We start from the raw sequence: 15,987 nt of genomic DNA, 5'->3' as shown, positions 1-15,987 counted from the left end.
TATAGTGAAGTACGGAAGTGCTTTTTAATCTTATAAAGAATAATTATCAAAGAAAAAAAATATGAAACAACATGTAATCACAGGTGGAGGGCACTGGCTGCACCTGCATGGATCCCAGGACACATAGAAGCCACACTGATGAGCCGGGTATACCGAGAGCACCATGCGCTGCGATTTTCAGGCTCTAGGGCAGGGGTTCCCAAAGTGCGGCCCTTGAGGATGTTTGGTGCGGCCCCCCAAATCAAACCTTCAACCACCCCGTTTTTGAACCTTTACTATATTTTTACACTTTCTGAACATTTTCTGTTACAAATTGTACATGTAATTCGGGGGGAAATAATTAATAAAACAATTCAAAATAATAAATGTTCCCTAACAGAATGTATAGGAAATAAAAAGGTATGATTTGGGACATATTTAGTTTTCATCGGTGGTTAATTTTCTACTGCAGCCCCCCATCTCATGCAACCTCCGGAAATTGGCCCTCCATCACCAGAAATTGGGAACCCCTGCTCTAGAGGGTTCGAGGGTAACGGCCACCAGCCGAAATGGAGCCAAAACAAAGGAGCGTGTCCAAAGGAGAGCAGAACAGAGGTTTGATCCCAGCAATCTAGGAGAGCGAGATCTCCTACAGTCACAGCCGCGGACTGTAGTGCGATGCAAGCCAGTGGAGAAGCCCCTCATGCGGGTGAGATTCCTACAACAGACCGTTTTGCCACAGACCATGGGTACAGCTGATTTACAGTTGCTGTTCATGCTCTTATTGTGGCACAGACTAAGATCATTTATGAATATATTACATTAGCAGAGACTATCAATATAAATAATAAAAAAAATGGAGCAGGTACTTAGGCACAGCTGGAAAGCCACGATGCGGACAGCACAGCTCATTTTTGCTATTGTAATACAGACAAGAATGCAGGTTGGAAGGTGCAGTATATAATATATATATATGCAACCTAACCTGATGGCACGTTTTGTGCTTTTTCACAAAAGTGAGGCTGTCATCAAAAAAGTTAAATTTTTTTTACTAAATTTTAATAAAAATAAAAAATTAAAATAAGATTTATAAATGAAAACTGAGCAGAACAATCCACAGACACAGAACTCCGTTCACAGTGAAGCAGATTAAATTCCAGCCTTTCCATAATGCTCAAACACACACTACAAGTGTAACATTTCTGAACAGGATCATAAACCCAATTCACACTGAAATTTGCTGGCATTTTGTTGCTGGCAAGGTCTGTGTGAATGGGTCATTTTCGGCAAAGGGTCCTAGCCTACGTTTCTGTGTGAATGGAGCAGGAAAGTGATGGGCTCCTGTAGCGTCTTGGTCCCATGGCTACAGCGCCCTTGCCAGCAATCTCCGTTTTCTGTGTGAATGCATCCTTGCAGGCAATTTTCAGGCATTCAAACCCAGTGTGAATGGGTGGCAACAGGAAAAAAGCAGCAAACCTTGCCAGGTTGGCAGCATTTCAGTGTGAATGGGGCTATAGAGACGGTCTCTGATCTCTATAATGGAGAGAGTGAGGACCCTTCACTGCACAGCCCAGTCAGCCCTGCTCAGGAGGAGGCAGCTGTGGGACGAGCAGAAACCCCTCAGCTGCTCTGATGAAGCGCACAGACAGGTAACGGAAGAGCTGGGAGACAAACCCCACAGAGCTGTGTGTCAAATCTCTGTGTGAAAGAGTGGATTGTGGATCCCACTGCTGAGAATGATCCAGTGTCTCTCAGCTCTGGCTGTGTGTGTGTGTCTGCATCTCCCTCTCTGTCTGTGTCCAGTGCTGCTGCAGACAGGGAGGCAGGGGAACAGAGCAGCCTGTGTCGGACAGCCTGGGCTCTTCAGCGACGGAAGCCGCTCACAAAAGCAGCCGTCAGTCTGAGGGTTTGAACAGCCTTCAGTGTGTTGGCTCTGAGCTCCTCGCTGCTCTACACCAGTGTGGGGCTCACAGACAGCAGCGCCTGATCTGTGACTGACGGCCCTCACACCCTGAATGACTCCCTCTGGGGATGGAGAGACTGATCTGAATCTCAGTTATTTCTCTGTGGAAGAAAATGCAGTCTTCATTCAGGTTGTTGTGTTTTTCAAGCAAATTCTTTATTCATGCACTATGGAAAGAGAAACAGTACCCTACCAGTGTGACATTCCTCTCCGACTCCTCTCATCCGAGCATACTCTTATACAGACAAAGAAACAGTTATTAGATGAAGAAAAACATCTTGCAAAAATGAATCATACACCAATTTGAGCTGGCCTTGAATTGTCTGCTTCATTAGACAATCTAATTCGCCAGCCTAACACAATAAAAAGAAAAGAACGCAAATGTTCACATTCTTAAACTGAAAAGGGAAACAATGGGTTAGTATTTGGGTGATGACCTCTGGTGGTGAACAGGGGCAGTGTGGAGCACAGATGTAATAAAATGAATAAAGAATACAATGATTAATAATTAGGAATATGAAAGTCTTTCAAAATCAACTTCTACAACTCTCACTGGCTACTGCTCCTGCTGCCCCCCCACAGAGGATCTGCCTCCTTCAGTCTGTGGGACGGACAGCAGAGATGATCAGTGGGGCTGCGTTTTCACCTCCATCATTGAAACAGGGACTGAAGAATGGATAGAGTTTCTCAGTGAAGGTGTCAGTGAAAGTGTAGATATGAGACCTGGCCTCCACATTGTAAAAGGAGACCTGCCCCCCCTCATAATCCACAAACACCCCCACCGTCCAGGGCTTCAGGCTCAGGGGGAGGAGGACAGAGGGGTCATCAAGAGCCTCATACTCATTCCCATTCCTCAGAACAACAGTCCAGTAACCATTCTCAGGGCTCGCTGTAATCTCCTCCTTCCTGCTGATGGACTCTCTGGCGACTCCTAAATCCCATTCAGTCGTCTCCCCCACCTCCACCTCCCAGTAGTGTCTCCCTGAACTGAAACCCTCCTTTCCCAGGACACAGGGACAGGGATCAAATCTCTCTGGATTGTCAGGGAGAGCCTGTTGTTTGTCTCCATGTCTCACTTGTTTCCCATCCTCAGACAGGATGAGCCAGGGAGAAGCTGTATTGAGGTCCAGAGTCACATCCACTGTGGAGCAGAGAGGAGAGAAACACAAAGAAAACAGACACAGCAATTGTGAGGAAAAGAGGAGAGAACAATGAACAATTGACATGGTTTCTTATTTTTCATTTCCAATTCAAATCCTTTGAGAGAGATATATTAGCATATCACACTGCTGCCCTAAAATTTATTTTAGTTTGTTGAAACTCAATCTATAAAAGTGTTTTGTGGCAACCCTTCAAAGGGCACAATAATAAATAACAATAATGAATTGATAAGAAATATTACTTTGTGCCATTTTATTATTTCTGCGATTGCTTTTATTTTCCAAGTCAAGCAGGATCGTGGGACTCTCATCTTAGGGCTCAGTAAAATATATCTGTACCCGTTCTCTGTTGTGTTTCCAGTTGAGATGGCGCTACATTAGAAGATCACAGTGCTGCCCTAACAGAAGAGCCCCAGTCTGTGTTGTATGAGCTCCTCTCCAGGTGGGGACACTGGGCTCACAGGAAGCTGTGCTGCTGGACTGAGTGAATATTGCTGATGGTGCTGCTGTGGACTGGGCTCAGGTCAGCTGGGATTCCTCAGAGCCACTGACCCCCATGGAAAGCAGCTTGAAGAAGAGCTGTTAGGGCTTCATTCAGGAATACTGGAGCTCTAGTTCCCAATCCAGCTCACACTGAGAGACTGTGTTTGTGGAGCTCAGTCAGTCCCTGTCAGTGAATATTACTGGTCCCACTGAGGGAGGAGTTTATACCATCAACACTGCCTGGCACTGGGGCTCTTCAGCACTGAGAGATAGAGAGAGAGAGAGAGAGAGAGAGATAGTCTCCTCTCTCTCCATTCATGAATGAGAGCAGGAGAAGAACAACAGAAATCACACACCTGCACACTGCTGGATCGTCTTCAGCTCTGTAACAAAAACACTCTGGTCAAGCAATCACTGATAACAGAACATTGTGTTGGACTAAATTAAACATTGCATGGTTCAATATAAACAAAGTGATTAAATGTTATTATACACAAAACAATTATATAGATGAAAGGAATTCAAATTCATAAAGGAAATACAACTTTCTTAAATAGTTCCCTGTCTTCCCTCACTGTAGGTAAAACACAATCTGTAACTTTGCAATGAAGTTATAAATAAATTACACTACAAACCACTGGCAGGGAGCTTCTGCAGTTCTTCCCTGAGTTTCTCCTCCAGCTGAGATGCAAATTTCCTGAAAGTTCCCAGACAGAGGTCAGAGGCCACAGTGACGTCAGACCAGTCCTTGGTGTGTGGAGGGGGACGCAGGGCTGGGAGACTCTATGGCAGAAGAGAGGAGACACTCATCATCATGGAGGGGTCAATAAAAGTCACTGTGAATAAAGTAGGGCTGTTTGAACGTTCAAATGTTCGTTCGGTCTTCAGACCAGGTTCGGCACGTGACAATTACATCGATTTGTTTCTCTTGTTGATATAAATTGACAAGGTTTGAATACTGTTGCGTGCCAATGCACCCCATAAAGGTTTAATGGGGTAAAGGTGGGGAGAAGCGTAGGGAGAATGCATAAAAAATAAAGGGAAGCAGAACGAGTCAGTGTGAGTGTGTTCAGTCCCTGAGACCTGTGTGTGCTGCAGTAATAATTAAACAAGTTGTTGTTGCACCCGCAATGATGAGTTGGGTCGACTGCTTGGAAAACCCTGCAAGCATTACAATACTAAACTACACTTTAGATGTCCCACATAGCCAATCTAAATTAAAACATTTGATTTGTATATGCCCATTACTTATATAAAAGTTGCTGGATATAACTAATTTCAGTACCATCATAAAAAGCACTGCAATTGCCACTGTCGTGTCAGCAGACATTAGACCAGATTAAATTTAAACGATGTATTTTTAAAATATGGCACCACTATTCTGCGTGTTATCGTTTCTTTATCTGCGATCTTTACAGCAAAGTGTTGTGCAATATAATGAAAATGTAAACCTTTCCTTTAGGGTTCAAAGGTCAATTAAAAGTTATTTTAAAACTAAGACTTTGCTTACAGAGTATAGATAAAGTCACAATTACTATTGGACACATATGAAACTATAAGTGTGCTGCACAAAAATGATTTTGACCTTTGACCTCTCCTTTTAGGTAAAATGCAAACGTCAATGAAAGAGTGCAGATACCGTCATTTTCACTTTAGAACATGTATATGAAACCATCTGTGTGCAGTGAAAATGTCAAAGGTCAAAACCAAAGACATTTCGTTTCAGGTCAAATTATTGTCAAATATACACCACATATAGGAAGTCATAGATTTGCCATCTAAAATGACCTTCGTTGTGACCTATGAACTCTCCATTGATGTTAAGCTCATATTCAGTCAGAAAAGTCATTATTTCACCTTGTAGGAAGGCTCACAGCTCCAATCTGACTTCAGATTCTGAAAGAGCATTATGGGTTTCCTTAAGAAATGTACACATTATTTGATCTTCACCTTTGACTTCTGCATGAAACTCATCAAAATGCATCATAACATATTGTGCTGTAAACAATGCAGATAGGATAGTACTGCTTATACACAGATTGGAAGTTATATATAATCTATCCAATAATGTATCTCATTGTGACTAATGACGTGTCAATCGTGCTCAGACTCATGACTGTTGGAAAACGACTTCTGATATAATGGAAATACAGGTAACAACTAATTGCAGCAATGAATGCTTTTTTGAAGCCATTTCAGCTTTAAAACTGTATTTGCATTATATTCTAGTATACCATTTGCTTTCAGCAACTATGCTTTAAAACTGTGTAAAAACTGTCCTTAAACAACACACATTAAGTTTCTTTAGAAACTTCCATTCTAGTTATGTTTTTGTTTTCGGTATTATTATTAATATATATATATAATGTTGACACTGAACTGTGGAAGGGAGTGTTTTATTATAGTTAAGCTTATGTTAAGGTTACTGTGGTCCTGTGTCTGGAGTATTTTCTACTTTCAATACTAAAAATAATATAAAAATATTTTAAAATACACCGAACACATGATATATTCCTCAAGGGTTTTACACCGATTCGCTATTTCCGACATTTTTCCTATTGAAACAAATTAACGTTAAAATACATACATCACCTGCGTCACTGCACATACAATTTATTATGAGTAAGGTGGTTTTACTGGAAGGTTAACATGTTTCATGCAAGTAAAATCAATATAAAGCGTGCTTGTAAAAAAAAAAAAAAAAAAAAAAAAAACACATACTCTTCAAGATTTTAAACTACAAGGGGGTGTTTTATTTTGTTAAATGGATTTGTTAAATGGAACTGTAAAAAAAGAAAAGTAGGATTTTCATTCAAATCTATACACTAGTATCTAATATGACATCATCAATAAATTATGCAACTTTGCGCCAATGAAGCTCCGAACCTTTGTTCGGTAATGTGTTATGAACATTCAAAGGTAAAAATGTACCGTTCGGGACAGCCCTAGAATAATGTGATGTCACCGTGCTGACCTGTAGGAAGTGGATGTGGTCCTCAGTGTATGAGATCTGTTTCAGCTCAGTGCGTCTCCTCTCCAGCTCAGTGATCTCCTGCTCCAGCTCTTCAATGAGCCCTTCAGCCCGCCTCTCTACCGCTCTCTGCTTCGCCTCAATCAGCTCCAGCAGCTCGGCCTGGCTTCTCTCAATGGAGCACACCAGAGCCCAGAAAACCTGCACACTGTCCTCAGCCTCTCTCTGGGCACCAAGCTGAGGGGACACAGGAAAACACAGAAGAGCAGGACACAGTGTCAGTGAGACACAAAGACATTCAATCAGCTGAGGGTGAGTTATTAGCTGTGACCTCACTGGGAGCTGAGACAGCATCAAACACATTCTTGCCCTGAGAAGTCATACAGCTATGCACTAAACATTTTCGGGGGGCACAATCAGGTGAGAAGAATTATACAAATATTGGATATTACATGACTTTCACAACATCTTGAAGAATTATCAATTAATAGAAAGATGTTGCATTGTACAGTGTAATCAGGACTGCATGTAGCAAGGATGTGGCTGTTATAATGGGGGATTTCAAATTTCCAAACAGACTGGGAAAGCCCAGTTGGGAGTACAGAAGCAGAAATCCAAGTGATTGAAATGACTGCTTTCAAACTCAATTTGTCAGGGAACCAACCAGGGAGAGTGCATGCATTGACTTGATCTTTTCAAATGACCAAAACAGAGTCAAAGGGACAGTAGTTAGAGACCCAATGGCAATCTGTGATCACAATATGTTTAGCTTTGAGGCATTCTTTCAAAAAACAAGGTCCAAGTCTAAAACAATGGTCTACAATTTTAGAAAAGCAAACCTTGAAGGTATGAGGCGGCCCTTAGAAGAGTTTCAGTTGAAAATGGATGGGTATATTTTAAGAATATACTACTAGAGGCTCAGGAGAAATTTGTACCAAAACTTAGCAAATTGTGGACCAAAAAACATTGGCCAAAATGATTTAATAGAGGTATGCAAAAAATACAGAGAAAGAAAATGTTGTATAGTGCATACAAAAGGGATAGAGATGAAACAAAATATATAGAATATTTTGAGCTGCAAAGAGATCTTAAGAAAGGGATCAGGAAAGCAAATAGGGAAATAGAAAGAAACAGCTCTTGGAGCTAAAACTAATGCAAAGAGCTTTTTTTCAATACTACAAGAGCAAGAGGTCAATAAAGGAAGAAGTGAAACAGATAAAGGGCAAAAATGGAAGTATCTTGGAAAATGAACAAGATGTGGCAAATGTTCTAAATGAGTATTTCACAGAGGTTTTTACAAAAGTAGAAACGGATAACATGCCACAGGTTAACAATCAGTCCAGTCAAACCCTAAGAGAGATCAGGATAAATGAGGAGGAGGTACTAAACTGACTAGCAGAATTAAAAACAAACAAATCACCTGGGCCAGATGGGATATTTCCTACAGTACTTAAAGAAAAGAGGGAAAGCAAATGTCACACCAATCCACAAGAAAGGGGACAAAACTAGCCAGGAAATTACAGACCAATCAGTCTCACCTGCATCACTTGTAAAATGTTGGAACAAATTATTAGACAGAAAATAGAGGAGCATCTTAATGAAAACCATATTCTTGGAGATACTCAACATGGGTTTAGACGAGGCAGATAACGTGAAAGCATATGATATGATATACTGCATCCGGAAAGTATTCACAGCGATTCACTTTTTCCACATTTTGTTATGTTACAGTCTTATTCCAAAATGGATTAAATTCATTATTTCCTCAAAATTCTACAAACCATATCCCATAATGACAACGTGAAAGACGTCTGTTTGAAATCTTTGCAAATGTATTAAAAATAAAAAACAAAAAAAGCACATGTACATAAGTATTCACAGCCTTTGCTCAATACTTTGTTGAAGCACCGTTGGCACCAATTACAGCCTCAAGTCTTTTTGAGTATGATGCTACAAGCTTGGTGCACCTATTTTTGGGCAGTTTCTCCCATTCTTCTTTGCAGGACCTCTCAAGCTCATCAGGTTGGATGGGGAGCGTCGGTGCAGCCATTTTCAGATCTCTCCAGAGATGTTCAATCGGGTTCAAGTCTGGGCTCTGGCTGGGCCACTCAAGGACATTCACAGAGTTGTCCTGTAGCCACTCCTTTGTTATCTTGGCTGTGTGCTTAGGGTCATTGTCCTGTTGGAAGATGAACCTTCGCCCCAGTCTGAGGTCCAGAGCGCTCCGGAGCAGGTTTTCATCAAGGATGTCTCTGTACATTGCTGCATTCATCTTTCCCTTGATCCTGACTAGTCTCCCAGTTCCTGCCGCTGAAGAACATCCCCACAGCATGATGCTGCCACCACCATGCTTCACTGTAGGGATGGTATTGGCCAGGTGATGAGCAGTGCCTGGTTTCCTCCAGACATGACGCTTGCCATTCAGGCCAAAGAGTTCAGTCTTTGTTTCTCATGGTCTGAGAGTCCTTCAGGTGCCTTTTGGCAAACTCCAGGCAGGCTGTCATGTGCCTTTTACGGAGGAGTGGCTTCCGTCTGGCAACTCTATCATACAGGCCTGATTGGTGGAGTGCTGCAGAGATGGTTGTTCTTCTGGAAGGTTCTCCTCTCTCCACAGAGACATGCTGGAGCTCTGTTAGAGTGACCATTGGGTTCTTGGTCACCTCCCTGACTAAGGCTCTTCTCCCCCGATCGGCCAGCTCTAGGAAGAGTCCTGATGGTTCCAAACTTCTTCCATTTACGGATGATGGAGGCCACTGTGCTCATTGGGACCTTCAGTGCTGCATACATTTTTTTGTACCCTTCCCCAGATCTGTGCCTCGATACAATCCCGTCTCGGAGTTCTACAGACAATTCCTTGGACTTCATGGCTTGGTTTGTGCTCTGACATGCACTGTTAACTGTGGGACCTTATATAGACAGGAGTGTGCCTTTCCAAATCATGTCCAATCAACTGAATTTACCACAGGTGGACTCCAATCAAGTTGTAGAAACATCTCAAGGATGATCAGTGGAAACAGGATGCACCTGACCTCAATTTTGAGTGTCATGGCAAAGGCTGTGAATACTTATGTACATGTGTTTTTTTGTTTTTTATTTTTAATACATTTGCAAAGATTTCAAACAAATTTCTTTCACGTTGTCATTATGGGGAATTGTTTGTAGAATTTTGAGGAAATAATGAATTTAATCCATTTTGGAATAAGGCTGTAACATAACAAAATGTGGAAAAAGTGAAGCGCTGTGAATACTTTCCGGATGCACTGTATGTAAACTGCAGTACACTGTAAAAACAGTGTACTGACCAATACATACATGTGTGAGAGAGAGCAATGCAGCCCTGCGGTGCCCCACTCAGTAGGGTTTGATCAGACTGACAGGACTCACTCTGCTGAGCTCCACCACCTGTCTGATCTCCTCCACCTTCTTCAGTCTGTCCTGGATCTTCTGTTGCACTTCTGCCTCCGTCTCCCCCAGCTGAGCCTGTGGACAGACAGGGGGACACAGGCAGTGGTGTAGCAAAGGAATTTGTAGAGGGGGGCCACAATGAGGGCAAATCAGAATGAAAATTTCAAGGCGGGGATTCTGGGGGGCCTCCCCGAAAATAGTTTTTAAATTGGAGACCTGAAAAGTCATTTAGAAGTTGATAAACTTACCTCACAATCTCCATGAAATCAGGCAGATGGTAAGCAAAAACATATCTTTTGAACCACATGCAAAAAATCACATCACCCAACATTATGCAGACAAACTAGATGCAGTTTCTGGTGCATGCCAATCACAGATCTATTTCAGTGGAGATCTGTAATTGAGACGGGTGAGGATGCACAACTTTTGATTTGTGCTCCTGCAAGAAATATGCGTCTTCATTGGAAATCAGCGGTTTCCGCCACTGATGTAGGAGTTTCTAGGTGAATGCAAGTCTCCTGTTGTGATGCCCGAATTAATCAATATCTACAAACATTAGTTTGAGGTCCTTATTTATGTACAGGAGCGCTAGTCTTTCTTCTGTCATAGTGGAGTGCAAATATGTTTTGAGCAGTTTTAGTGCATTGAATGATCACTCCCCTGTTTCTGTCATGACTAGTTTGGTATATGAGCACATTACAAGTGATGTAACCCTCAGAAAAAATAAGCGATGCAACCAGTGTGAAAGCCTCTTGACACTGGTATACAGACACTCACACTATCAAAAGGGAAAGGTAACCTATTCTAGATCTTAATCTAGAGTTTAATTGCTAATGGCTTCCACCATCTCAAGTGAAATATCCCTCAACGTCCACACAAGGTGTGCTCAGTGTTTAAAAATACATACATTTCAATAATATAGAAATATAAATGAATGAAGAAACAGTAAAACAATAAGAAACCATAAAGATTCACCTTATTCCTTCTGCATTCCTCCTCTAAGGAGACAGTATTGTGTCCGCTGTGGTCTGTCTCAGTGCAGAACTGACAAACACAGATCTGGTCTTCTCTACAGAACAGCTCCAGGACTCTCTGGTGCTTCTTGCACAGCCTGTCTTCAAGGTCGCTCACAGGCTCAATCAGTTTGTGTGTCTTCAGTGTTCCCACTCTCTGATGGGGCTCCAGGTGAGTCTGGCAGTAAGAGGCCAGACACACCAGGCAGGATTTCACAGCCCTGAGCTTCCTCCCAGTGCAGATATCACAGGGCACATCTCCAGGCTGAGCAGAGCGCTCGTCAGACAGACTTGAACTGGTCTTGATCTGCTCACAGATTTCCTTCAATGTTGTGTTAATGTCGAGATCCAGCCTCCTATAGAATGTCTTCTTACATATTGGGCACTGGCATATATCACAGCTGTCCCAGTACCCTCCAATACACACCTTGCAGAAGTTGTGCCCACAGGGAGTGGAGACTGGGCTGGTGAATATATCCTGACATATACAGCACTGGAGCTGCTCCTCAGACAGGAGACTGCTGGGGGAAGCCATACCTGAGGACAGAGGAGCGACGAGAGAGATGATCAGAGGAGGAGATCAGCAGTGTGATCAACAGTATAACATACACCGATCAGCCACAACATTATGAGCACTGACAGGTGAAGTGAATAACACTGATAATCTCATTATCATGGCACCTGTCAGTGGGTGGGATTATTAGGCAGCAAGTGAACATTTTGTCCTCAAAGTTGATGTGTTAGAAGCAGGAAAAGTGGGCAAGCGTCAGGATCTGAGCGACTTTGACAAGGGCCAAATTGTGATGGCTAGACGACTGGGTCAGAGCATCTCCAAAACTGCAGCTCTTGTGGGGTGTTCCCAGTCTGCAGTGGTTAGTACCTATCAAAAGTGGTCCAAGGAAGGAAAAGCGGTGAACCGGCGACAGGGTCGTGGGCGGCCAAGGCTCAGTGATGCACGTGGGGAGTGAAGGCTGGCCCATGTGGTCCGATCCAACAGACGAGCTACTGTAGCTCAAATTGCTCAAATTGCCCCCCCCACTCCTACTGGAGAAATCATTGTCAGCCCTGGGTGAGCTGAAGTCTAGCGACGGCCCTGCTACACAGTATTAGGCAGGTAATCATAATGTTATGTCTGATCAGTGCATCTCCATCACTCTAAGACAAGACAACTAGAAACAGTGATGTCAGTCTGCCTGGAGTGTTCAGGATTAGCGCACATCAGAAACACTAAAAGAGAATAGAAAATAAACCCTGCTTTCTTCCACAAAGTAGTGTAAATGTAACAACCTCAGGGACTCGGGGAATAGATCCAATTGCAGGCTTTCAAGAAGTAGGACAATAAGGCAAACTATCCGAAAGGGAAAACCAGAAAGAACAAACAGGAACAGTCCAGGGGCAGTCGATCGGGCAAACAAGCTAATCAGGAGATCCGACAGAAGTAGTCGAAATGAGAACGCAGGAGTCAAACCACAGGTAGGCTATCAAGGATAAACACTCAGCAATGATTTGTAAGAGAATGCAAGACTTCACAATGCTACTGACAAACAGAGGGGTTTATATACTGTGTTGAAGGGAAGAATAAGACTGGGTAAACGGTGATAGACCAATGGGAAGAGGGGAAGAGGAAACAAGTGCACATGGGTGGAAGGAATGTTAAGTGACTGATTGATCCAGGTACTGGGAATGAGAAACACTGGGTTCAATATTCAGCAGAGAGAGACCTCTGGTGGTGAACTGAGGTAGGATCAAGTGAGACCGTGACAGTAAACTTAATTATGCTACATAAATTATATTGTAATACATGGCACAAGTGGTCTCTAAAAATGTCTTTAAGCAAAAGAAACTCCTGTGGAAAGAAACCCAGAGACTCTCACTACTCTCACTCTGACACAGTGTCACCTGTCACTGAGAGATGCACAATTATTACTGAGCTGGGCTGAAGGTTGTTTATTTTCCTTGGTAACAATTTATGTTTTGCATTGTTAAATGTTCTTCTTGACCAGGGCAGAAATCTCCTGCTGCAGATACATTCACAGCAGGAAGGAAGAGATGTACACAGTTCACATTTGATCATGTTTCAGTCATGTTGTAATATGAGCCCTTGATGAGGAAACTGCAAAGTCACACAGAGCTATTTCCACATAAGGAGGGGGAGGCAGGTTCCACAGTTGCAGCTCTCCTTCCAAACACTGCAAATTCAAGAAGAGGTTCCAGAAAATCCTGAGCAGAGAGACAATCATTATCAGTCAGTATGAGCAGTTTGTGTTACTGAAGATTTCTCATGTCTCTGCCTCTTAGCAACTATATAAAATAAAAAATAAGACATTTAAATATAACACATATTTAAGTGGATGTTTTCTCATTGTAAGATCATGTCTTTTATCAGGAGACTTTGACTTGATTTAACCAGCCCTGATGCTCCTCCATGACTACAGTGAGGGCCAGTGCGTCCCTCAGCATGCCTTCACACACAGCACTCAGCCTGGCCAGCAGCAGGAGCCCCGCCCTGATTTAACAGAGCAGAAAGAAAGAAATACTAAAATGGTCTTCTTTCCATAGATATTGAATGCTATAGAAATGCACGCCATTTCTTATGCAGCTGCTGTTTCAAGTGAACGTTCGGCAACAAATCCCAGCTTCACAATCAATGGTAAAACGGCAGTTAATTAACACATAAAAAAAGTCTCCAATCAGCTTCAGTGCAACATAATTAAAATACCCCAAAATACATTATTAGCAACAATATCAAATTGGGTCATTCAAATAAGTGAAAACTATGGTCATACTAATTTCCCATTAAATCACCATATCACATTAAAATTGGGAAACCTTTTAATACTTGACTGGCCTCTACTAATAAGTACAAATGCATATATCCACCCTGAAATAATCAATGAGGAGAGTCTCCTGACAGTGTCCTACATTGGTTTCAGCTTATTATTTTATACTTTCTTTCTATTCATATCCCATTACTCAGCCCCATCGTTTTCAACCCACCAGCGGGTTGATATACATCTATTAATAACTCTGGCATTTTTATATCCCTGGAAATTACAGACTTGGGGCTTTCAAATGAGACCAAGCATTATAAACATCTGTTGTTGCTGTGTTGAGAGATTATGGGGAGTAGGGGGATACAATTACTCAGGTTTGAGCTTTGTTATTTTTAATAAATGATCATAACTCCTTACATTATCATATTTTCACCTTATAAGTTGTAGTTTGACTAGTACATCAAGAAATAATGGTCAGATTATCAAAATCTTTCTTTGGAAAATGTGGTTGAGTGTAAAGTGATATTTGTTAGCAAAGCAGGTAGTCACATGACTTCTCATAACTGATTGGTTCAATAAATATGTAATTTTGTTTCTACAAAATCAACATTAATTTGATAATGTTGCAAGCAACAAAGATGCTTGAAAACATTGAGTGCACAATTTCTACATTTTCTTAGCAACATGTAGACTGGTGTCCCCTCAACTTTTAAACCTAGACACTGTGTTCTCCAGCACAGCTCCCTATCCCCTCACAGCAGCGATCTCACATCTTCACAGAGAGGGAAATAAAGAGATCAGCAGCTCTTACCAGCGCCAGCGAGCAGCTCTCCGGTTCTCTATCGCTTCTGTCAAGTGCAGCTGCGGCCTTCCTTTCAGAGCTGCTGTGCTGGTCTGTCTTTAAACCACAATACCACCAATGCAGAGTCACACAGCTACTTTGAACTGGTTCTCTAACTTCATTAATCGCCGTCTTATTAGATCAGAACTGATGATGTCTAATCAGAGTTAGATGTGCAGGACACTCCTGATGAACAGACCAAGCTGACGTTACATTCAGTTTTACGCAACATGATGTCTCCTCTCTCTTCTGATTTCCTGTGTTTCTATGCTCTGGGGCTCAAGATAACTGTTATTTCAACTTCCTGTTGCTCTGAAAGTTAATTCCAGTTTTAAAATTCATACAGTAACAAAAAAACTTTGTCAAAACAGACTAAAGTGCATGGCTGACACTCCTGCCACTTTCAGATTCAACATAATGAAAGCCACCACCTGTGTATTTATTTTTTAAATTCATATATTTACTGTCAACTATCAAAATAAACGGCTGAGCCAGTCTGTGGGCTGTAGGAATCACACATTCACTACAATCCAGGACTGTGAACCCAATACAATTCTTTACTCTATACTGAGGTCAAATACAGATGTATTGATTTTAATGCAATAGCGAGCAGTAACATTCAGACATTTAAATCTAATACATACAGTGTCTCACAAGTTACTGAATTACAAATGGTACATTGAAATTTCGTTGTTTGATATTTTATTTTATTTTAAAACACTGAAAATCAATTTATTGTAAGGTGACGTTGGTATTATGTTGGGAAAATCTGTAAGAAAAATTAATTAAAATATGTTACTTGCATAAGTATTCAACCCCTATGCTCAGTTTGCTGATTCAGATGTATTCACAGCTGTGCTGTACACTCCTCTCTCCAAAAGCTTCTGTGATAAAGACTATTTTAATCTTTCTGAAGTTATGTGGCTCTTGTGAACACCCCATCAGCTCCAAGGGGGCAACGTTTTCTTTTTGATTTAGTTTTATTTTCTGAGCACTGTAAATAGTAAATCACTTTTATTTGCACCATCTGTGTCCCTCTCTCAAGGCCTCGCCTATTTATCATGCCCAATTCAAAATAGCTGTGTGAAACAGACCCAGGATGCTGCAGTGGGCTGGGCCTGTCTTATCTGTACATCGGTGGAAAAACTCGAGCAGATGCACATCGGTCCTGTACACTGTGAGAAATGGCCGATTCGCCAGCCTGTAGTTAAGCTAGGAAGACCCTACATACGCCAGACAGACATCGTTTGAATGTTCCTGGTCTCTAGTTTCTACAATTTATTTTATTTTATTATTTATATTTTGATAAACGTATTTGATACATGTATTTATAATGATCTGAAAATAATGTGGCCGAGTGTAAAGGGTTAAGTTACACGTCAACGGATGTTAATTAGT

General features: G+C 41.8%; 1 protein-coding gene across 3 annotated transcripts; it reads right to left on the bottom strand.

Moving 5' to 3' along the window:
* Positions 1 to 14,819, bottom strand: LOC136767791 (E3 ubiquitin-protein ligase TRIM39). Of its 3 annotated transcripts, none has more exons than XR_010821889.1 (8): positions 14,560 to 14,819; positions 10,937 to 11,511; positions 9,941 to 10,036; positions 6,560 to 6,793; positions 4,221 to 4,368; positions 3,942 to 3,968; positions 2,136 to 3,083; positions 1 to 2,043 (listed from the first exon to the last, which is right to left on the bottom strand). XR_010821889.1 is itself a non-coding variant. In XM_066721796.1 (7 exons), the coding sequence occupies exons 2-7, from the start codon at positions 11,507 to 11,509 to the stop codon at positions 2,539 to 2,541; spliced, it is 1,623 nt and encodes a 540-aa protein (XP_066577893.1). In that variant the 5' UTR covers positions 11,510 to 11,511; positions 14,560 to 14,819; the 3' UTR covers positions 2,055 to 2,538. The 3 variants fall into 3 exon arrangements, 1 of the variants encoding a protein (XP_066577893.1); XR_010821890.1 differs by lacking the exon at positions 14,560 to 14,819 and adding an exon at positions 12,262 to 12,474; XM_066721796.1 differs by lacking the exon at positions 1 to 2,043 and having other exon boundaries at positions 2,055 to 3,083.
* Positions 14,820 to 15,987: the final 1,168 nt, after the last annotated feature.

The sequence above is a fragment of the Amia ocellicauda genome, chromosome 14 (assembly GCF_036373705.1).
Source record: "Amia ocellicauda isolate fAmiCal2 chromosome 14, fAmiCal2.hap1, whole genome shotgun sequence".
In the NCBI taxonomy this organism is placed as follows: Eukaryota; Metazoa; Chordata; class Actinopteri; order Amiiformes; family Amiidae; genus Amia; species Amia ocellicauda.
This window is presented reverse-complemented; position numbering and strand designations above follow the sequence as displayed.